The 24,740-nt window shown below is 45.0% G+C and overlaps 1 protein-coding gene across 4 annotated transcripts in view; it reads right to left on the reverse strand.

Annotated features, from left to right (window-relative positions):
• The window catches only part of NAP1L1 (nucleosome assembly protein 1 like 1), a 269,587-nt gene that overhangs the window by 222,271 nt on the left and 22,576 nt on the right, over positions 1–24,740 (reverse strand). For all 4 annotated transcript variants that reach the window (XM_069629373.1, XM_069629371.1, XM_069629370.1 and 1 more), the window contains exons 2-3: positions 23,652–23,677; positions 5,085–5,173 (exon numbers count right to left, since the gene is read on the reverse strand). In XM_069629373.1, coding sequence (XP_069485474.1) covers positions 5,085–5,173; positions 23,652–23,668 — 106 coding nt within the window. In that variant the 5' untranslated portion in view covers positions 23,669–23,677. The remainder of the gene's footprint in view (positions 1–5,084; positions 5,174–23,651; positions 23,678–24,740) is intronic.

Genomic DNA, 24,740 nt, shown 5'->3' on the forward strand with positions numbered 1-24,740 from the left:
GCAGCCTTCCTCCTGGAAGAACACCTTGGCCTGGGGGGAGGGGGGTGGTATCCCGTGGGGCTGTCGGCGGCCTTCACCAGAGACGCTGCCACCCCCTGAATGGCAGGCTGGGCCTTCGCTGGGTGCACCTTGGCCTTCACAGTGAGGGCCAGAGCATTGTCCTGGTTGGCCTCCTCAGGGGGAGAGTGCAAGCCCCACTCCCCTTGGACTTCCCTGGTAGGACAGACTTGGGCCTCTCGAGTTTGCCCATATGGTCAGACTTCCTCTTGTCCAAATATCCTAGTTGACTAGTGACGGAGGCTGGAGACGAAGTCGCGGCTGCTGAGGAGCCAGTCGCAACGGTGCTCCTGGTCACAGTGTACTCCAGTGCTTAGCCTTCTGTTGGACCCTGCGGAAGGGGCGCCCTCAAAGATCTTAGAAGCCTGCTCAGCCTTCTTGGAACTGAGAGGCATGCTGCTGGGACCCACTCAGAGCAGAGACCTTGGCCTGTAGCCACTCGTTCAGCCGCCTGTGCCGATCCTTCAACGTGCGACCATCTCCTGGCAAAATGCACATTGGCTACAGGCAGTAAAGGCATTCGTAATGCTTGCCCAAAAAGGCATTCCACGAGCCGCAGCAGGAGCAGATCTTGAACAGGAGTCTAATCCTGACATGATAAACGCAGCGCAGGCCCAAAAGAATCTTCTGGAAGCCTCCATGAAGAAACTTGACGGGCGCTGAAGAATCAGATCCCCGTTAATCGGATGTGCTCCATCGATCAACCTATCTGATTAACAGGGACCCTTTAATCAGACAGATGAACACAATGCCCGATTGACTGAAAAATAGAGAAATACTACTCAAAAAGGCGAAAAAATGCAGTAAAAGAGCTACATACGAGGACTCCCAAAACTTGAACGTGTGGTAAAATCTGAGGATGGCTGCCAGAAGAGGGGCTTAGGTAGAGGGCAGTCATTGGCTGGGGCAGTATGATCCAGAGCTCAGTGATTGGTTAGGAGAAAGACAGTTCAGAAATGAAACAGATTCTCTTTACTGAGGATTCCCAGCCTGATGGGGAATGAGCATGTGAATTCATGCTAGACAAGTATTTCCCCTGAGGGTGCAATTAATCCCGCACACCTGCCCTTACTTTCTTGGAACCTTTGGGTTTCCCTGCTCAAATCACCCATTTTTCTTAAAACGCAAGTTATTACATAATGCATAATTACAGTATTGATACTGTAAAACTGCACAATTTCCATGCAGTACAGTAATGTGTTGGTTAGTGTATTTAATGTTATAGGGCATCATTACAACTGGAGAGAGCCATGCCCTTAATAAGGCCCTATATTGTATGCCAGGATTATACAAGGAACCCTGAAAGTGAGATGAGACAAACTACAATATTCCACCTAATTTGCCCAGTTTCTGCCTGCTACGCAATCCACTCTGCTGAGTCTTTCTTGCCTCTTACATAATGAATACACAAAGCGAAATAGATGCTTATGCACAGTAGTGATCAGTAGTTCCATCCAGTCTGCATCTACAGATCTACTGCAATACCAAACACTGTAGTTAGCCTCCAGAGCTCGCTTTGCTTTATGCTTATGATTGTATTATACATTACCAACTGTGGGAGACAACTGGCCAAATTGTTTTTCATAGCCTTTTTTAATCACATCTATTTATCTGTGTCCATTCATGCAGCCAATTTTACAGACTCGTCTATGGCTCGCAGTCTTTTCGCTCACTCGAGTAGATTTTATGAAAGGAGAGTAGCATTTACAAGATAAGTTTGAAACTTAACATTTACTTTGCAGTAAATATCAAATAAAAGTTGCACTGTGCATTACTGGCCTCTGGGGGCAGCAGTTTGTAAAACAAAGTGGGTTTGTAGTAACATGCACCATTTGACAGGAATCGCATTTTAAATTTGTCGTCCTCTGTTCCTATGGGTCGAGTGCATTTCTTAGGCTGAACTAAGTTACCCGACCTGCAGGTCTAGTATAAATTTAAAGAATTGGCAAGGACTGACTGATCTCACTAATGTCTTATTTCAGCGGTACACATAACTGCTATATCATGTCTTGGGTACAAATAATGTCTTGTGACAATAATTTTAGTACAAAATTGGTCATTAAATGGGTCGGTTTGCTAAAAACAAACTCTGCTAATCAATTTTTGAAAACTAATTTATACCTTGCATGCACAGAATGAATAGCACCAACACCACCCTTTGCTCGCACCAATAGAGATGTCAACACCATATACCCACATGCTATTTATTAGGGATAGAATCTTCAGCAGCTCTTGAGAACACTTTTACTACTTCTGATCCAATACCACTGGGCAAGGAGTCTGAAGGGAATGCTCCAGGCATAGGCAAAATGACTAAATCGAGTTATGCCCCCCACAACAATACATTGTCCTTATTGGAACACCAACAACCCATTTCAGTTGCACTTGCCCACTATACAATGATGCAGTAGCTGTGCACTGCCTGGCATGCTCTTTGGTAGGGAATACCCAGGTGTGACATGAATCAGGTACCCAAGTGGTAATGTGGCAGAGAAATTCAGACTTAGCGAGGGTTACTTAGCAGGTACACAGCTACTTGACAAATAAATGAGCCAATGTCTACTACACATTAGGATAGTTCTATAGGAAAATTTAAGATCACAACTCCAGAGTCTAGTACAAAGTTCAGTAAACCATTTCCTAAAGGAACGGAATTACAGGCCAAGTAAAGTTACCTATATACAGCAGAGTTGGAGGTCACCCAATTGTGCAGATAGTCGGGCTAGCAAAGAAAATTTACATAAATGTCAAGGAGTTAAGCCTTCAGGTGCCAGAAGACTTCATGGGAAGTGAAGATGTCACCGCCCTCCACGAGGAGGTCCAGTTGGGAAGGCAAGAGTTAAAAAATGTTATGCAGCAGGCAGTTGTGGTTTCCAGGACCATAACATATTTGTTGAATGTACCCCACCCAGTGAGGACACAGGTGCAGGAAGTAATTGCAAGACTGTAGCACAATTAAGATTCTCTCCTGCAAAGGTTTGTGCCAGAGTAAAAAAAGAAAGCTGCAGTAGCTGGCGCTACATGGTTCAGAGTCATCCTAGAGTTCAGGATTTTGGTTAGGCGTTAGGAGAAGTCCCTAGAGACATGCAATTCAAAACGCACAGTCAATTGGAGGGGACAGGAAGTATTGTTTGGCAGTGAAAACTACACATGCCCCTGGGGTTTCCAGGATGGTGAGTTTGTATTATGGTGCTTGCATGGGGTCTTCATGAAGCATCTTCATACAAGTGGTGCAGTGAAATGCCCCAGCATTAAAGGTGCGCCCTTCTGGATCTGGTGATGGTGTGGCCAGGAGGTTTAGAAAGGCAGTGCCTCTGCTCGTGTTTCTCCACTGAATACAGGAAGTGTTGCAGTCTTCCTTTCGGTCATCTAGGGAAAGAGAGCTGTGCGGTGAGTGGAATGTATGTCAAAGGTGCTGGTACAAAGCTTTGGTTCAAAAGTGCAGGTTGTGTTCAACAGTGTATTGGGTAGTGGCTTATGGGTCCACTTAATCTCCTAAGGAGGCAGTGAGTGAAACAGCACCCATTCACACCATGCAACATTTAAACCAAGGTGTAGTAGATGGCCGATCTAGGTACTCTGAACGGTCGCAAAGAAAGGAAAAGCTACACTTAGACAGTTGTGTTCGAGAGTCAAATATTCAGACTTGCTACAGCCCCCAGTTTGAATACATGCATCCTGTTCTCAAGCAGTCACTTCCATCTGTACCCAGGTTAATGTGATTTATACCACATTGCCATGTCGTCTCGGGTGGATCTGAACACGTGGAGGGTTTGTTAGTGGAGAGGGCACAATAGTGCATTTGCTGTACTGTTGGCAGCTCAATGGTTAGCTTCTAGGTGGTATGATTGGTGTGTTTTCTGGCATACAAATCTGTATAGGTTGTTGGTATAGGTTTGTAATTTAAGCATGCTGGTGTGCATTTGGCTGTATGATTTGGAGCTGGTGCTATAGTATGAAGTTTTATTTGCATTAGGCAGGGTAGATCCTCATTTGAATGTTGTGCTGATTTAGACTAGAATTCCCCGCCTGATTAGACGTGGTTTACTTGAGCCAGACATGGTTTACTTAAGCCAAAATAGGGTTTAGCGTTTTCACAAATTGAAAATGGTTAAAGACAAATCAACTCTGGGTTGTTTCCGTCTGCAGAGATTTTTCTTCCAGGAATTCCGTTCACATGCCATAGATTGCTCTGTGGGCTATGTAGTGTGTTTTGGTAGCCAGCACAGGCATCTACATGCTGGTGGGATGTGCGCTTAGCAAGTTGAAGTAGTTTTGCTGCTGCATTCTGCATCTGTTGCAGTCCAGCGTTCAGATGTCGTTTGCTTATACCATTAAGTGTTCATTTATACCACGCACCTCTACCACCCAGGGCAGTCTCCAGGCATGTGGGAAAATGGTAGCATCATTGATTGTGCGTTGCTAAATTCATTAAAATGAAGATGTAACTATGTTGGCTGTTTTTCGTAGTTTCCCCATGTTGGTAGGCCATACTATGGTGCAATGGAAGAGTGGGATATTTCAGGGCTGCTGCTCATCCATTTGCTTGTTAGGTAGTCAGTAAGGGCTTGCAGTCTACCCGCAAGTGCATTTTGTAGCAGGCGTGCCCATGTCTTGATGTTTCATAAGTGGGGTCATGTGAATGTTTGTGGCAAGGGATGAGCCTTGTGGCACACCCCTCAGGTGAATGAACGTGTGCGAGGTAGTGTACTGAATGAAAGTAACCAGGTCGTTTTATCCTTAGTAGTGCAGTGTTGCAGGCCCATTTCTTGGATTCTTTTGATGTGCGGAGTGTTTAGCTGAACACTGCTGAAATGTCTAGTGGTACAGACGTGAAGTTGGATTGTGTTAAATTTGAGGTCATCCCAGTTGAAGTAGTGCTGACTGAGTCCCTCATGAGTTATGAGACGGCTACCACCATGAGGTTTAAAATTGACTGCAGCCAAGTAGTGATTTCTATAATATAAAAACCACCAGCCTAGCCATACTAGTACAGCTATAAGACTATATTCTAAAGAACTATATACCTTTGCAGTTTGCATCTTCACCAGTTTCTTCGTCTTCCACTTCCTCAACATCTTCCATATCTTGTTGGTCAAGCTCCGCCTGTTCTTTGCTAGTTGAAAAATCAATAAAATTAATAAATGCATTTAATGCAAATCCAATAGTTGCCAGAAAGCAGGATTAGTAGACGTACAGCGACAATAGCAACTATTTGCAAACACGAAATCTTTATTTGCAGCTTGGTAGAAATGTAACCTTTTGGTAAGAGCCAAATCAAAGTTGCACTTTTATTCTGGCTTTTAACCTCCAAAACATAAGTCGGCTGAAAAAATAATATACTTGCAGCTTACATACATTTATATCACAGGCTTTCAGTCGGTTTCACACTCATTTCACAAAATGAAAGCTGCAAAGTTCCAGTGCAGATCCATGATCAAAGTAAATTAAAAGACTACGAAAAGTGGTGGTGTCAGTGCTTGTGGCCATGTACATTCGGTACTCCATTACAGCAGGAGACCTTCAGCACCCAGTGCCACAGGATGTTTAATCCACTCCCACCCATTTATCAATGGAAGAATGCAAGCACCATTTATAGTAAGTCTAGTAGAGTTTCATCTCTAGTGATTACATGATATTGACTCAAGGGGACCTTGAAACAGCTTTGGCTCCACCTTTTAATGCACCGAATAGGCACTGTAAGAGTCAGCTTTGCATAGGACAAATCAGACCAAAAAGCTGTGAAGTGCGCAGAGATTTAGGCAACTGATTTCCTACAGTTACAAAAATGCATAACTTTGGCCATGGGAGTGGTGAGATGTGAGCCTCCCTCTGTCCACTGGACTTCAGTGTGTTGACTGAGGCAGCTGAAAAACCTCATGGAACCTGGCGACGTCCCCAGAATGGGGGCATCTGTGCTGCGTGTCTGCCCAATCTGACCCTCGTGTGGAAGAGGGGGTTATCGAGGGCGGGCTTGCTGTGGGCTCTTGGTGCGGCTGGCGAACCTGCACTTACAGGGGGCCACATGAACATGCATTTGGGGGGTCATCGGAGGACCGAGCAGCTTGGCGGAGCAACAAGTGGCCAGGTAAGAGGAGCCGATGCTCTGAGAGCTGGAGTTTGTCTAGCCCTGAAAATGCCCCATGGGGCTGGTGGCCTCCAGTGATGAAGAGGGTGAATGGCGGCAGGAGGAGTCCTATGCAGGCCTTGCTCCAGCAGGGGGGCCAAGGGGCCAGGCCCCCCCTCCAAGGCCAGCCTCTGCCCCCCTAGAAAGCAGGGCCAGGCTGGGAACCAAAAGAGGCCCTGGAAAATGGTCCCATATCTTGCTGCACGAGCAAGCAATATTTAGAGCACAGGAAACTGACTGCACCAAGGGGAACTATTGCAAAATCGGGCTGGTCGATTCCATCATATTGAAAACAAGCATTGGCAATGCCAACAGTTTGTGTAGGCATGGGAAGAGCACTTTCCAAGCAACGCCATATTGGTATTAACTGGCCATTAATGGTAGCAGGTGCAAAACGATGCGAGTACCTGGGCACCCATTAGCAGTGCCTGGCAAATGCCTGGTACTTATACAAAAGCCAAACCTGTTGGCTTTACCAAGGTTTATTTTTAACAGGACTTAAATGAAGGGCATGCATAGTGTGGCTAAAACGGACCTGGTGAAGACATTACACCAGTAGTGGTGTATGCTTCAACAAAACACTAGCGGGTAAGTCTTGATTAAACCAAAGTCAAAGAGTTCACTGAAGGAGGTGTTTGGCAGGGAGGGACGGGAACAATGGGATCATGGGCAGTCAATGGGTGGGCACATAACCAAACACCTACATGCTGGGTGTCCCTCATTACCAATTCCCCCCCCCCCCCCCACACCCCTCCCCCATCTATACTTTAATGCAATAGTTTTGGTTTATAGCTGGTGCAAGCGCAATCTAGAAGCCCAAGCTGGTGCAAGCGCAATCTAGAAGCCCAAACTAATGGATAAGCAAGCGTGCAGTGAATACTAACAGGAATCCTATGGCATGGGGGTGTGATGGCAAATGTGATCGTTAAAGCAGAGGGTAAAATATTACATTACAGGGCTGGACGATTTTGGCCGCAATACATATGTAATGGGTGGTTAATAACCACACTAATTTCAACACCAGCGGCAGTCCTATATATTCCCAACTTACTTTTGACCGTTCTGCTGCCAGCCCATCAGGGAACCCATTTGTTTAATGGGTAGGTCATGCTACAGCACAGGGCTGGCTTTATGCAGGGCTAAGGGATTAGATAAGGAAGGGGATTTTTCTTATGTGGAAGAATTACAGCATGGGTCTGGGGTTTTAGGGGGAACGATCAAGCAGTGGTGGGCTGGAGGATTACACAGCATGCACATGCTGTGGCGTGCTCAGCGCAGTGAGAAAACTGCACATGCATGCACCCAAGAATGAGCCGGGCAGATATGAAATTACCATCGGAGTCCGGAGGTAGAGGGGAGGACCGGGTGGAGCAAGGGGGTGGCCAGGGCATAATGTACTAGCTGCCGATTGCTGAGTAAGGAGAGATTTAGTGCAAATGTTTTTGGGAAATCACACCACACTGATTACAGCACACCAGGTGGGGCGTTAGTGCAGGAAGAGAGGTGCACACCACAGGGAGCGACTACCAGCAGAGAAGCCAATGTTACAGTGGGAAGTGGATGGTGCAGCAGACAGATTACAGCACGTGGCTGGAAGAGTACAGCACTTGGAGAGCACACTACCCCCACTGAGAATGGTACAGCACACAGGGGTAAGCACCTTGCTAAGTGCCATCTGTGGGCCTGAGGGGTCTCCTCGCCCCCCCAATCTGCATGCCCCGCAGCCAGGGAAAGTCTTGAATGTTTTGTTCTCGCAGAGACGTAGTGGCCCAGAAGCAGAAATGCCATGTTAAGGCACCCAAAATACAACCAGATAAGATAAGGGTTTGGCAGAGGGGGTGCTGGAACACTCCCCACATACACAACTCCTGTCCAGAAACAGTATAACCCTAGACCTGTTATCAGGGCCAACTCTGGCAGCATGCATACCTCACCACCTACCACAAAGATCAGACAGTGGCTGGCCAGGATTGGCAGAGCTTTGTGGGAGTGTGTGATGGAAGAATGGGGTTGGTTCTAGCCAGGGTTGTGTTACACTGGTAGAGCTGCATGTGAAGGAGCCACTGACTAATTGAACGGAAGGTGTTGCAGGCCAGCATAGAGGGTCCATTGGCAGATCTGTGTGTGAGCCACCATTATGGAACAGTGGTTGCTGCTGGCTAGGATTGAAGTCCATAAACTGCTAGACGCAAAGGGTTTACTGCTGGTAGAGTGACAGATGAACCTTGTATTAGTTGCTGTAATATAACAGCAGGCGCCAATGGAGGTCAGTGCTGACACATTGGCAGAGTGGTGTATGGCTCCAACGTACTAGAATTGCAGGGTTGTGGGAGGTCAGGATTGGGAAGAGGTGCATTAGCAGAGCGATGCGTCAGCCTCTATAATGACATAGGCAGGGGCTTCTTTAGGTCATGGTAAGGTACATTTGTAGGGGTGGATCTGAGTGGCAGTACTGGATTAGCAGTTTAGTCTTGCAGAGCTGAAGTGCATTTTAATAGGTCCTTGGGTTGCCAGTGTTGCCACTACACCCCAATAACCATCCCCATTCAGTTTGGGGCGGGGATCACTGCACAAGGATTGGATATCCGATAAACAGGGTGCTGTTTTACAGTATAGCTTAGGCAGGGACCATTACAGCACAGGAAGGGGAATGTTAGAGCTCATGGAGAACATATTACATGACCCCGGCTGGTAAATGATTACAGCACAGGGGGGAACACATTGCAGCAGAGGTGGAGAATTACAGTCCATGGCATCACAGTAAGAAAAAAGTTGAGCCCTTGCATGCAGAATAGGAACACAAGGAAAACCTTGTTGCATGATGGCTCGAAAATATTACAGTACATTGGAAAAGCTTTACCGCATAGGGCGAGGGTTCTTTTTATTCTTTCATCAAAAAGGTGAATGTATTTTAACTATATGCAATTAAAAAGAAACTAAATATAAGTTAACTGGACCGGGGGCACTGGAGGGGGGGAACCGGGGTAAAAACAGGCTGGGGTGATTTTGTGTTAGCATTATGAGGGGCGGCACTGCAGGAGGCAGTCAGGATTTGTTTGCTTGCTCTGGACAATGATGCATGTCCCACAGCAATGAAAGCAAAAATGAGCAGGGATATGGAGGGCCATTCACACCTCGTAAGGTAGCACACTTGCTCAGGCAGGCTACAACTAGCAAGATCCTGTGTTTTAATCTGAATTACATTTCAAACCTTTTATAAAGTAGCTGTTGTCTCAAACCTATCAATTAGATTTCAGTAATTGAATGTTGGTATTTAGGTTTGTGAATACAACTGTTCCAATCATGCCTAATTAAATATAATAACTGTCAAAAATAGATGGCAGGTGATGCTTGGACACAAACAGGTGCATAAATGGCTGAGGACCCTGACAAGTTACATTGACTGGAACACAAGATACCGCAAGCATTTTTAGGCCTTGTGGTTTAGCAGTTTGGGTATGGCTGCTGACAGTGGCAGGGAGGCCGAGGCTGATTCGTAAATAACGATATGGAAGCCTGACCGAAGCAATAGCAGTGGTTAACATTGATTCAGACATCCATCCACCCGACAGAGCCCTTAAATTCCTTTCAAAGTATATATTCTGCTGCACAAACTACTGGAGTATAAGTGAAATAAGGTTGGTAGTAACAATGTAAACCTTGAGGGGAGAGTAGTAAAAAAGTGATTTGATGTAAGGCGTTGAAATAGGCTATTAGGTGTAAGAACAATTACATTGGACCACAAATCGGATTAAGAAAGGATGTTAGGAGGGATACACCTTCAATGGATGGTTTGGTCGTTTACCCATCCATGCATATCTATGGTATTCCCACCAACTACCTACCCCCTCCCTGCTGAAACGTACCCTCTTGGTTACTCCGAGCTAGCTCGGTCACAAAGTAACAAACTTTATGCTATATTGGGCCTGCTTTTGTTGTATCTAAACATGCTTTTGAGTGTTCAATGACTTAATTGCCGCTGTAAATGAGCTTATGTTGTAATATTAACATTGTAGGTTTTCAACCAGTCTATTTAAAAGCCATGGTGTCCTCACATCCGTTCCTTCCTTGCACTGGAATCCTAAATCAATCACAAAGTCAACCGTTTTGACATGTATAAGTATTACACAGGCATTTTCCAGACAATGACATATGCCTAGGTACTCGCACCATTTTCTAAATGGTCGTACCCTTATAACAGTGCCTGGCAAATGCCTTTGCCATGTGCATTCAAAAGCCCTAAATGTTGCCTTTGCCAATGTGTGCTGGCATCAGTTTATCTTCCCAAGTGAAAGTATATATGCCCTGGTGTGGGAGCCCTGTGTGCAACGCCTAGGGGCTCACACTGCACCTCACCGAGTTGGTCCAACAAGTACCTACCTGAACATATCAAGGCTAGGATGGCAAGTATGGACCAACTTCAGATCTGCTCATGCATACTTACCAGTGTGGTTCCGACTAAAATAGTACGTGTTTTTGTCTGTGTGCAAGCTCATGTAATGGGCAGATTGAGTACTGCCTCATACTATTGGAGTAACAATTAACAATGCCTGTATGCAAACTGAATACATTGTGTATTGTGGGTCTTGTTTGAAAAGTGTTATAACTGCTAGGTGTTTAGGCAGTGCCAGAAATGGAAGTTTACTGTCAGAGCCACCAGTGACAGGGGGGTGCAGGACTGAAGGATTGTTCCCACTTCCCCCAACATTTGGCTCAGAAGATGATCATTAAAACTTCAAAACAATTATTCTGTTTCTGGCAACGTATAAACGGTGCACATCTAAATGTAAACAAGGGTAGTGCAATCAGCGGTGGATTTAACAGTCAGACAATGGACAAATGTCAGTGGGGCACCCTTGCTCTGCCTTTCTCCCCTCAAAGTCAGTCAGGCTGCACAGGTCCTCCCAGTGACCTTATTTTAACATGACTCAGATGCAGATTTAAAATAGGAAGTGATTAGTGATGGAAAAGGTTCTTTAAATTATATACGCTTTTAATAAGCTATTAAGTGACTGTTGGGTGATTAGAAATGATGGGGGTACAAAGAAAGCTGTGTGAAACAATGACTATTTCATTGAGTCTCTGTATGGGAAGCTCTGATTAAATAGCATTGAGCTTGTAGGCTTTCAGAGGGCAAGTAAAGCTACAATAAAAATTTTACCGCCACTTTCCACTCCACAGGACTTGGAAAATGACCACATAATTGTAACTTTATTGGTAAAAGTAAGCAGATTCCAAATTGTTAATTGTGGGAGAGATGTACACTTTTCCATATGCATAGTGAAAAGGCGATTTTGCTTTTTTGCCATTTACTTTTCCAGTACTTTGTGGAAACAATTCAAATTGCCCTGGGGCCACAGTAGCAGTCCCCCCTATGCAATTTAGGATTCAAAACAAAATTGCCCCAATACTCTTTCAACCAGATTCTACAATGAACACATTGTCTGACTTGTGAAAGTTTAAAGTAATCTGTATTAAAGTGAGTATTTGTTATCGTTTATGGCTTATTACAAACCTTTACAATTTTTTTAGCAAAGAAAGAAAAATAAAAATGTAAAGAGAATACAGGAATATTTTCATGGCTTACAATCATTGGTATAAAAGTTTGCAATTCATAATAAAAAATGTTTTCCTAAATCCCCATCACTTAAATATTTTATATACAGAACGCCTATGGTAATCAGGGAACAAGTACAATTTCAAAATCTGTACAAAAAGTGATAGTAATATTTTAGTTATTTAAAACCAAACTTCAATACATATTTGTACCAACTTTAGCTGGGAAGATGTGTGGTCAAGTACCTACATTTCAGGCTATTAAGACGTTCTGGCTTTACCAATTAACCAAACCGTGCAATCCTGGGAAAATCATTGTGTTTCCTGGCAAAATTAGGAGCCCCTAGAAGTGATCCATTTTTTAATATGGTTTAATAGATCGGCAGCGCAGGGGTCAAGGCCAGCCAAGGAGACATTTGGAAAATATAAAGCCACATTTATTGGTCAAAATCATGACATTCAAAATAGTAAAGTAAACATGACAAAGAAGTCATCATGGACAATTGGATATTATAAACAGTATGTACCAGACGATGTATAGGGGTGACAGGGAAGCAGTGGCCCCTCCTCCCTGCCACATCCAACCAGGAGCGATGCCAGGAGGCCGGAAAAACTTCAACCTCCACTTTCACCTGGATGCTAGCACCACACAACTAAATTAAAATTAGCTGGAAAATTGCAACAATGTTTTGCTTCAAAATGTCATTTGTTAAAGAAAATATCCCATTCCTTGCTTCAATATTTATCAAGGAGGGGCTGTCTTTCACAACAAAATGGCTGACCACAAGAACCTAATAAGTTACCTTCTGAATAGCCACAGTATTCAAGGAGGTAGTGAGCGTGCCTTTATGTTAAATGGAATAAGGACTGGCATCTTTGTTGCTCAGCCCCGGCAGAGGAGGAGACGGCATCCACGATTCTCTTCGTCCAACAAGACGTGGGGGGTAGGTGGGATTGATCGTACATGAGAATGTTAGTCAGGGGGAACTGATGGAAGGGGACGGGGTGATATTGCCACCATTTCTTCTGCCACCATTTCTTCTGCTTCTCTTTTGCCCTGTACTGTTTTTATATCTCAATTATAGCAGTCATTTGAACAGAGTGAACCTGGCCAAATCACCTCATGTCAGCAAAACCGGTGAGATGAACAAGCTGCTTCCAGCTAGAGTCATACCTCTAGACATACAGTTCCAACAACATGTAACATCTGTTGCACTCATGACAGCAATTAACGACTTCCACATAAGCTCCACACCCATGCCCCACCTACCCGATCTGTTAGCCTTGCCCAATAATTCAAGTAGTCTTGCACCTCTCGCTGGTGCAAACAATCTGGGTTTTAATCCAAGCTTCTGCCTTATAAAGCAGTCCAGACTAGAGAAGGGCAAATGGCTTTGGACAATGGCTTTCAGATCCAGGAAGACATTGTTTGCCGAATCACGAATCTGAGAATAGTTGGCCCCCTGATCACAAACCTGGCCCACCCAGATAAAAATTCCTTGAATGGGCCCTACAGCCCACTGGAGTGAAATGACCAAGGGGGGGGGCGACAGGCGTAACTGTCAAAGAGATGGCTGCTAGCCATGAGAGTGCCAGGCAGAGCACGGCCTCCCCCACTCTACATCAGCTGCCCTGGGCCATGTTGGCCGCATAATATGCCTCACACTGTGGGGCTCTTCACAAATGCAAACAACTCATTATGCAGTCCTGGGCAGGTCGGCAGAGCAGGAAAGTAGCTGTAACCTGGCAGGGCATCTGCTGTGTGCGTAGCATGCCCTTCATTGAAGATCCAGCTGGATGGCTGAGGAGCGCATATGGAGTTCCTTGGGTACAGTCTGCCAACAGCACCCCTTGTCACTAGGGATCCCAGTGACGTCCCAAGAAGGGGCAGCTCTCAAACACCCAAGACTTGGGTGTGAGGGGCAGCCGAGTTGTACCTGCTGTATAGCCCTACTATGAGAATTTCCCCTTGTGGTCTGGCACTGTAGGTGAGGGCCACCTGGTCCTTTAAAGAGTCCATTCATGCCGAGATCCAGGACCTCTAAAGTAATAGCTGACTCAACAGGCTAACTGGAAGGAGCTTGGAGCACTCCACTGGGACAAGGTGGACCATACTGAGCAGAAGGTAATGAGTGCAGTTATTTTGCTACTGTCCACATTGCCCAGATCTTTTTAATGAGAGCTCACTGGACTAAGTTCCATCTAACAAGTCAATACTGGGGAGGCAAGGAAGGCTGCCTGGATCCAGTTCCATGACTCCACGATACACATCTGCCAGGACATGTCCCAACTTACGCTACAGAAGGAGTAATATGAAGTTGGTTAGAGGAATTGTAGACTGGTACCGCTGGACCTGCCCCTTTTTGCTACAGGTCAAACCTGGAGACAGGGATCGCACAATCTTTGTTAAGGTGGCGCAGTTACTGGACATGCCCATCCTGGCCAATGCCTGCTCTGGGACAGAATTTTCAAGAGGGATGAGCTTAACACGGGTGGTGGAAACCAGCACACTGGGGCAAAAAGCGACCAGACACGCAACATCCTCACCTCTTTCCTATTGAAGGCCCACTGGGCTTTGGGTGGTGAGGGCGTGTGGTGCAATTTTACACCTTCCCTTGGTGGTTGGGTTGCCTAGTTGAGGGCTTGGAGAGCCTTACTGTGGTTTACTGCCAGGGTCTTTGTCATTTGAAACCTGTGGGTGCATGCTTTGGCCTGGGGCAAGGGCAAGCACTGAGATGGGTGGAGCCCATCATGGGAAATTTAATAGAGTATGGGGATATGTTATTGGGGATGTGTACTGTTTGCAGGGGCGATCAGTACTTGTTCAAGCAGCAGGGTGGAACAGGAGGGGCTCCAATTTGCCCAGGTAGAACCTCTAGTAAAAACACTGGAGACAATAGGCATCCAAAGCAGCAGAGATGGTGATTAATGTAGCCACATTGAATACCAGGGGACTCAAAACCCCTAATAAAAATGCACCCGACTAGAGAACTGGGGCGGCTGGACTTAGTCATCCTTCATTGCTGGCCGGGTACCAAGGTAAACTGCAGAATAGATTGTACCCACACCGATTGCATGCATCAGCAGATGGGAAATGGGCAAGTGGAGACCCAATTAGAACTAAGGTTGTGATGGAGGCAGGTTGCTGAGTCTTTGCAAGGGAAGCTGTCGCCCGATGGAAAATGGCTCCTATGGTATCAGACCTGCCTGAACCAATTAAAAGAGCGGGTGGATAATGGATTTAAAAACCCGACAGTTTCTATAAATTACTCATACCAATCACTGGACACCCTTAAATTGGTCGCTCTGGGCAACATGATCTCAAATGCAGTCACACTGAAGTGTCTGCAGGGACTGAACAGCAGCTACAAGAATTAAAAGATGCAGACAAGTGACAACCTGACAAGACAATTTCAAATTAATAAATACAAAGCCATCTGAAGCTCCTTAGGACACTCGGGTGGCAAGCACACTGCATTGCCTGGGGCATAGCTACTGAGCAAAGTAATGTACCAATGAGGATGGTAGCTTCCCTCCTTAGGCAGCAGGCTAATCATTTATACAAGTTCTGATCGACGCCCAGGGCAAAGAATGGGGAAATTAAGTCGAGCCGTGGGATGACTTGAATAGCTCGATGTACACCAAGAACTGGCCGAACCACTAAGTCCAAATCTACCCAACGGTATCAAGTTGAAATCCATAAGGAAACATGATTGGATCTTTTAGATTCCCAGCTACCCGTTAGAGTTGATCTACTAAAAACCTTGAAACCAATCAAATCCCCTGTCCAGTGATTCACCACCGACTTTCATAAAGCACTTACCCACTGTTGGCAAAACCACTGGCAGACATTTAATGACATCTGGGAGGGGGTCCAGGAGGTTCTTATACCCAAGCCAGGGAAGGACACTAAGCAGTACTCCACTTAGACCTATAGTAGATTCAAAAGCTTTTACTAAAATCTTGATGGGTAGGCTTGAAAAGCTGATGCCGGCAAGCAGACCAAGACCAATCAGTGTTTATATGGGGAAGGGGCACAACAACATCAGGAGGGTTCTTCATTTTAGAAGACTAGGTGCTAAGATTCCGATAAAAGCTTTTGACTGAGTGGAGTGGGGAACTATGTCGACCAGACAGCTTGCCAGATGGTGAAGCACATGGCCAATAGGGCTTGCACCAGACAAGGGTGCCCCTTGTCGGATTTTTTGCAATGGAACCCTGGAGTATAAGGGCAAATTCATATGTGAGGCTCTGCACAAAATAAACCGGTTTGCGGGTGACATCATACCCCTTACCGATCCACATGTTGAGATGTGGAGGTATGGCGGGGGTCATGAGTCAAAAGTTAGCTTAAACCCCCCCCCCCTTGCCAACTGCAGCAGAAATTCCTACTACTGGTGAATAAAGGGAAATAAACATACCAGGAAGCCAACTACCCTACCTTGGTGAGCATTATTAAGGATGTGCAACGATGTGATGCCCTACACATCCTGGAAAGCAAAAGGGCTGTAATAAAGATGCATACTCCCAAGATTTTTGTACCTCAGTCCCTATACGACCAAGAAAACTGTGGGGACTGGGAAGCTATGCCATTTGTGGAGGGGCAGCTCCCACAGAGTAAAGACTCAGGGGGGCCTATCCTTTCCTAGGCTTTGGAATTACCAGGCTGCACAAATCAGACCATTGGTTGACTGGGTGCAAAGGGTAATATATGGGTGACTTAGTCCTACTGTAATACCACTTTAGTAAGCTATCCCAACTCTTAGTATAGTCTGATACCAACTCGGGCCCTTGGTAGAGAGGAAGATGTGAGCTGTATTTAAGTAGACTGAACCCAGTTAGACATTCACATCAAAGCAGCATGTACATACTTATAAAATTACATATATTTATACTAGAACCACTATACCTCATACAGTTACACTGGAACAAGTATGACACTCACTTAGGACACTCACTTATGGGTTTGTTTGCAGTTACATTTGTTGCAATGTTAGAACGGGAAAAGAATGCCAATTTATTACCATAAATTATGCGCACATGCAGTTCTTAGCAGATTTAGGGTAAGACATTTACTCTGCAGACACATACAAAAAAGTCACAAGGAAGGGAAATAGTTAAACACTAGTATGGCTCAAGGTTCTAGAGAGGGTTTCTTCGCAAGTCTTTCAAGTCCCAAAACAACCCTAGCTAAAGGCAATTCGGCCGCTGCCAAGACTTGGAGCCCTGTCTGAAGAGTTCCTGTGGATTTAGTCAAGTCTCTAGTCTTTCAGAAGCAGCAAGCTGATCACCAACGAGGTTAATGCTGGATGCTCTGCAATTATGCAGCTCTGGTCCAGACCTCCAGATTACTTAGTCTGATGACTAAAGGAAAGACACTGGACGGGGTCAGCAGCAGTATTGAGGGAGGACCTGGGGCACGACGTTCACCCTTAGTTCACTGCAGTTGGTGCCTAAAGATTTGGAACTCCCGGTCAATCTTCACTTCTTGTAGTCCCACCCATGATGCAGTCTGGGCAAGCAGCTCTCTGGGGTGTCCTTGAGGGTTCAAAGATTTGGATGGATTCGCCTTTCCACGATTCACTCAAAATGGGTAGCAGTCTCCTAGCATTGGGGTTCCGTAACTCTGGAAATTCCTAGGACCTCAAATATTCTCAATTCAAAGTTAATCTTGGGACTGGGTGTTGCCACCAACCATAGAGAAGGAGTCCTCTTCAGAACTCCTCACAGCAGCAATGGTCGCTTCACAGTGTTGCAAGTGTCTCTGGACGTCGGGTGCTTCAGTGGTCAACTTGGTTGGACTACAGAAGTCACCTTTTATACAGTTCCAGCTCACAATGCTCTGCTCTCAGCATTTTACAGAAAGGGAGGTTGGACCGCCAGTCACCACATCAGAGCTAGTCTATAAATGTCAGGGGGTTAATACCTTCCCACTTCCTGCCTGCCCAGACACTCTGGAGCCTAGGCAGGTACACCCAAGGGTTTCACAGGCCTCCCTTACCCAGAATGGTAGAAGGGCTGACAAACTACGAAAATTAAAGTGCCACAAGTTGGTACTTGGGTGCCTCTACTGTGCACTGAGTCTATGGACATGCCTGCTGTACAAGAATTACACAATAGTTGGAAAAACAAGTCACTGCCACCAGCCATCACTAGCTTTAAATTCTGTGCCAATTCCCTTTAACCTTAGAGAACCCCATTTCTTTTGCTGGACTCCGGACTTTTAAGATTGTACTCCTGAGTGGGGGCCTCTCTCTCACTCATGTGAGTGCCTGACTGATTTTCTAGGTTCCTTATGTTTTATGGAGTCCGGTAAACTCCATGGGCATCTGCTTTGGGACAGCACCTTTTGTGCAGTGCAACTGAAGTCAAAACATTTAACTACATTCTCTAGGGTGAACTACAGTTACCAAGAATACCAAGATGAGCCCAGTCTTACTTAATGGGTCCAGCAAACCCCCCCACCCCACCCCACATGTGTAGTGCTGGGGCTACTCCCTTAACCCATTCCTCATGTAACATTTACACCAACTTACTTGAATGGCTGGTGGCAGTGGTTTTACTACCTAGTGACATGCATCTGCAGGCCGATAGATCAGCTGCAGTGCTGAACCCAAGGGTGACCATTTTCACAAAATGGCCCCCACCATGCGTTAGTGTCTTCTGACCTTGTGCAGTTTGCCTTTGGCAGCCTTCAGCCCCAAAGCCAGCCCAGGTGCCTGTGTGTCTGGAAAGTCAGTGACGGAGGGTCCTGAAAATTCCCCATCCTCTCTAGGTGTGCCAGAGTAACACTAGTTCCAATGGGCCAGCTGGCTATCCTGAAGGACAGCCACCCTGCTGTGTGATTTGACACCCTAGGATGGAATGGGAAAAGGGAGGTTTGAGACAAGAGGCAGAGTTGACTGAGGACAATCTATAAAGCAGAAAAGACACCAGCAGCACCCTATTGGACCGTGAAGTGCCAGTGAAGGTAAACCCTGCAGTTGTGCTGACAGTTTTTCAATCAGAGGAAGACTTCCTCCCTTAGGCTGGTGGGACCAACTAGCCTCGAGAAACTATTTTGGCACAACTTCAGACTAGACTTTCCATGGCTGTAGAAGCCCAATACCTGGGGTACCTCGACCACTTGCGAGTGCAGTATGTCCCCAAGTCTGAATCTGGCCAGATCTTTGATGGCATCAAGGACCCTACAGAAGAAAATTCACACCTAGAGTCCTCACCCGAGTCCAGGACCGAAGAATCAAGGAAATCCTAACTAGAGCTTTGTTCAGTGGTGCTGAGCAAAAGGCACCAAAACCACAAAGCCGCCATCGCCAGAAATCCATTGGTGCATAGTCCCTCTCGTGCTGACGCAGGAGCCCGCCAAACATCCTCATCAAAACAAAGGATCAGGAACAATAGTCCATTGCATCGTGAACGCAACCAGCTGGAACAATTCAAGGTACTGTGGGGCTTTGGGTATTTCAGCCATTTGGGGTGCTTCGTACCTGAGGGAGTGCGATTTACCCCAACAGCAAGTAGCCCTTGCATTGGCCTTGCAGCTTGTGCTTTCAAAAAGGAGACTCCTCTCAAGTTGCTTTTGAGCACTGACTATTTAGAACTTTTCTAAGAGCATCAGAACTTTTGACTTTGTCCATCGACTGGCTGGCCTGGCTCCCTAAAGGCCTCCTGAACTTATTGGCTTTGCCAGTGCTTGTTCCCCTACAGGTCTTAAATGTTGAACACTAAATGACTGCCTGCATCCCTCGGGAGAATCCAACCCGAAACTTTCCTTCCTGAAAAACTATATATTGCAAATCTTGCATGGTGATAATATATAAATGATAATTACCTCAAATGACATCACCTCCGGGTGCTTGAACATAATTACTCACCTACTTGGTTCACTTTAATTGAATCCTAATTTGGGATTAATGTTACTGCCAATTACTGCTTTTTAAAGACTGCTTTAAATATCTGGTGGGTTTAATTGGATATTTTTATTTACTGATTTAATTGAACAGCTCTACACCTCACATTACCCCTCTTCAGATAAGCCCGACTGCTTAGTCACTACCAATGAGTAGTACAGGCCTACATTAAGGTGGGTTACCTAATACCAAGGCGATTATTCCCACACCAGTTGGACTGCACTAATTCTTACCCAAGACGGACTAAAAAGTCACAGGAGCAGAGTAGGGATGCTAGGTATCCCTTTGGCACTCCACATAAGGTGGCGCGTGCAAATTTAATTAAGTTAAAGGAGAAATATTAAATATCCTCAACTCATTTACATGAGGGTAAGAAAAATCTCAAAAAATTGACCAAGGATTGCCTGCAACTGGGTCCATGAGGTGTGTACTGCAAAACAGATGCCTTTAAGAGCTATGGAGCAGGCAGACGCGATAGTACAGGTAGAATACAAAGAATAGCGTTCCAAAAGACAGCCCACAAGAATGCATGCAACAAGGTTCCATGCATTCTTGTGCACGCACTCATGATTAAGCAGAAAGTTCCATAAATCCAGCAAAAGGTGCTGGGGTCTCACTAGGAGAGGGGATGAAGCATAACTGACCAATCTATGTGGCTAGCGTGGAGATTGTATATAAACCTCACTACCAAGGCCGTGATGGAGTTATGAATACCTCGAGTAGGTCATCTGGTATGTGCTCCTTCCAGTCAGCATTCACTCCAGACTCACGACAAATTCATCCCTGGCAGACTGACAGGATTCACGTGCTGGCCAGCCAAAGGCTTGGTAAAGGTGGGATACTATAGAGGGCAGGTTAGGCCATTAGAGGACTACAAAGTGGAAATTAGACAGCTCACCCTGGCACTGTTCTTCCAGGAACCAACTGAAACCAAACGGCTGATGTCCAAAATACATTGGCATCAATACGCTGGCAGTCCCCATCTTACTGTGATAGGTGGGAAAGTAGCTCCTGAAAGAATGGGAAAGGGTCTATAGGGTGCTCAACAGTTGGGAGTGGTACAGAACCCCGTCCGGTTGCACTCACCCAACCAGTTAGGTTAAAGCTGAAGGAAATTCTATGGCTGGAAATCAAGATACCCCACGCCTAGATGGATCAGCAATGCATGAGGGCAGAGCGCAAGCTCCTGGTGCACATACTGCTATCAGCCAACGTGTTCACGCCCCATCTCTGGAAAGAAGACTGCATCCCTCTGTTACACTATGGGTGGACAAAGGGTGGTCTATTCTTGCAATGGAAAACTGCTAACATGAGGAACTCTTTCATGGCTACCTGGACACTTTTCTGCAACATGCCCAAGAGGGTATTAATGCCCTCCTATGCCCAATTCGTTTGAGAGCCCATAACCTGGTGGAGCAGCACCCTAATGTACACTTGCAATGTTACTACCAACGTTACTTTAAAAAGTCATAACTCCTAAAGCCCCAAGTTAAATGTTTTAGTTCTTGGATAGCACAAACTAGTGTAGCAGGAGTGTGCAGATAACATTTCAAAAATTAAACTGGTAACTGCTGACATAGCCAAGTGGCACTCCATCAACTGAAAGTGCCAATTTGTTGATCAACTCCAATTAGTGTCTCAAGATTTACAATGCGGGACACATTGCAAACGTTCAATTGTAAAGTGTAGAATCGGCCTCAGAAAACTAAATCAGCAAGAGAAATATAAAGCGTAACTGAACAGAACGCTAATAACTTGGCACTTCAAAAACTATTCCTCCCAAATTCGTATTCTTAATCTGGTTGCTATTCTTATTCTTAATCTGGTTACTAACAGTTTAAACATCATTTGGGGGAAGCTGGTTAATTGAATCGGCATAGGACTAAAACGCAGAAAGCTTTTGCTGGACACAGTAATACCCCATAAGGATATGAAAGTCTGGGTTAATCTATGTGCAGAACAGAACCAAGACTGGTGCGAGGGAACAAGTAATGCATTTGGATTAACCAAACTTGAAGGGCTCCATAGGAAAGGCCAGCCATTGAAGTCAATCTATGGGCATGTTTGAAACATGCGTCACAAAACAGTTTACAAAAAAAATCAAGCCAACTGCCAATACATTACATTTGATAAAGATGTAAGGTTAGATTGACAGGTCGGCAGCAAAGCTTTAACCCATTACATTTGCACAAGCATCTTGAGGAATGAGTAACCATCTGAACTATAATTTAGTATTTGGACAAAAGGAAAGACAAAGCAGTAGCCATGGCAGAGCAGTCAGGCTTAAGGCAAGTGAAGTAGGAAGGCAGTAAAGTAAGAACGTTATTCCACGCGAATCTACTAAAGCTTTTAATCGAACATCTAGTTAAAACCCTCTTAGTAAAGTGCAGAGTAAGTCAATTAAGCCCTAACACTCATACATGAGCTCCCCACTACCTGGAGTTAGCACAACACTAAGTGTTAGCATGAACCTGGGAACCCTAGACATTAACATTCATAATTGGGTCCACACCCAACACAAATCAGGTAGTAACGTCCAAGACTAGCATATCCTAACAATGAAGCATGCCACACTTTAAATACAGCACAGCGTGGGAATGAGTCAATACTTCCCAAGGGCCACCAAAAGCGAATTCAATTAAACTTCTAGCACTAGACTCCCCTTCGAAAATAACCTTACCATTATAAAGTTAGAGATTCAAGGCCAGTATGGTGGAATACACTGGAGAAAACCAGCAACACTTCCTAAAACTAATCTTTGGACAGTTGCAATTATTACTTCTGCTTTGAGCTACCGAGCCCCGCTACCGAGTCAGGGCTCAATCCTGTCTGCATCAAATCATTCCTTGGTGATGCCTCTTTCAAGCCAGTCTGGCTACTGCAGAATTGGGATTTTATCAGGACCCATGTTCATTCCACCCAAGTTTGGCGCATTCATAGAGTAAATATTTGAGGTATCACAAGTGGCATAGTTTTTCTAGGTTTTCTCCAGTATGAGGTTTGTTAATGATGCTACCTCCCATGATGAATCCACAGTTGCAACAATGCAAGCAGGGAAATGTGCCAATATGTGTTGTGCTTTGTACTTGGGTGGTCTGGTGGAGACCAACTGGTCTCAAATTTCTGCTCCTCAGATATGCAAACACTGGAAATTTCTAAAGATGTTCGGAGAGCACAAGTTCGAATCCTCCAGTTTGATTGTTTTGATTGTTACTCAATCAAAAATTTCGATTATGTACACAAGTTGTGGTGCACATGTAGTCTTCTGTGCAGGTATGCCGTTCAATTTGGTGGTTGCCGTTTTATACCCACAGGCGATTCATTTCTTCATTTCAGTGAGTTCATGGGTGTAATCTTCTGGATCACGTGTTAACCACTCTGCTGAATGGTAGGTTTTAGGTCAGAGCTAGTCTAAACCAGCGCAAGCCACGGGAATGGGCTCAGTGAGCCCATGTGTGAACAGCCATGTTTGGTTTACCTTGTGGTTTCCATAAACAAACTAATCACCCCAGAGAAAATGGTCTGAAACTAACGAGGTTAATGTGGTATATCTGGTGAACACTAAATTACAGCGGTCCCACAGCTTACTTTAATATCACCCTAGGGCCAAAATGAGTTCCTTAAAAGCACCTCTGCCCTGGGAGCCTTCTAGCCTAGACATGACCATATACCAAGGAAGGGTTGCAGTGGCAGAAGCTACAGAAGTCCGAATGTCAGGTACTCCAAACCAATTGGGAAATCAGTGTTGGGCTCCCGTAATTGCTGAAACTACTATTACAGGGTGAATCCTTGCTGTTGCAGTTCACATGTGCCAAATCAACCCTCATCTTTGTGGCCTTTATCACCACTACACCAAGATGTTAAATCAATCCTTCTGGTCTGGCTTTACTCAAATATTCTGGAGGCAGACACCAAAGGCAAAGTGTACAAACGAGCATTAATCCATTATGCCAATGTGACCATAAGATGCAATACAAAGACCAAATCAAAAGGGATCTTACTTGTCTAGGTCTGCCATGTTGAGGTTCTATAAGGGGGAAAAAATACAAGATTACAATTAAGTTATTGCCATTATTATACATTTGTACAGAGTATTACAGTAATTGGTCTAAAAATACCAGATTTCAAAAAGGAGCATGCTTGTTTCCCTTAAAGCAAAGGAACTTTATGCAGTGACATTTGGGGTACATGTATGAGCAAGCAACTGGTTCCAAAAGAGACTACAAATACTACAATATGCGACTGCTATTCTAGGCACATTCCATTCATCCTAATGTTCACACAAAATTAGACATTTCAGCCATAAACGTGTTGCCATCATTCAAGTACCCTTCAGTACAAATAACTGGTCCTCCAAAAAGGAGGTTAGAGTAATTTTTGGTGGGAAACAGGCAGGGTTCTTTCAAGCAGCCTATTGCAACTATGTCAAACATCCCTTTTCTGCATATAGCAATGCTAGAAACCTTCAACCTGTCAACAGCAGCTACAAGGCATAACCATAGGCAGTGCTGCATAGTAATTTGCTATGCAATATGTAGGTTTGCCAATTAAATTGACACGTGTAGCACAGCTAGCTATTCAAATTCCCCAGTGCAATGAAAGGACAGCTCCCTTCATTCCCCACTTGCTCCCTGTGCTCGCCATCTTTGTTGACTGAAAGTTCAAAAAGGCTAATGAGTGCAGCAATAATTCAGTGCCAAAGTACTGTGTGCGAGTACTTAGCAACTGAATTGCAAATAAAGTAATTGGGATTGTATTTATGAAGCCATTTCCTGTTTGGCAATGCCCAGAATGAATTTGCTTTTTATAAGACAGTCCAGCAATTCCTAAAAAGGAATTACATAATGCATAAATACTGTATTGCTACTGTAAACCACTGCACAGTCTGTTTCAGTAAGCTTGAGTATTATTGTCAGAGAAGGTGCAACAAATTTACTGTTTATTTGGCCAAATGCTTGATTTCAAACAGTTGTGACCTGGGTCCCGTTGAGCAGCAAGAAGGAATGGCGACCAAAGTGTTGCTCCGGCAACATCCTTAACGTATAAATGTGTGCTGAAAACACATTCGAATGCAGATCAGCTGAAAGTGT

The sequence above is a fragment of the Ambystoma mexicanum genome, chromosome 12, assembly GCF_040938575.1.
Source record: "Ambystoma mexicanum isolate Mex_15411 chromosome 12, UKY_AmexF1_1, whole genome shotgun sequence".
Lineage (NCBI taxonomy): Eukaryota > Metazoa > Chordata > Amphibia > Caudata > Ambystomatidae > Ambystoma > Ambystoma mexicanum.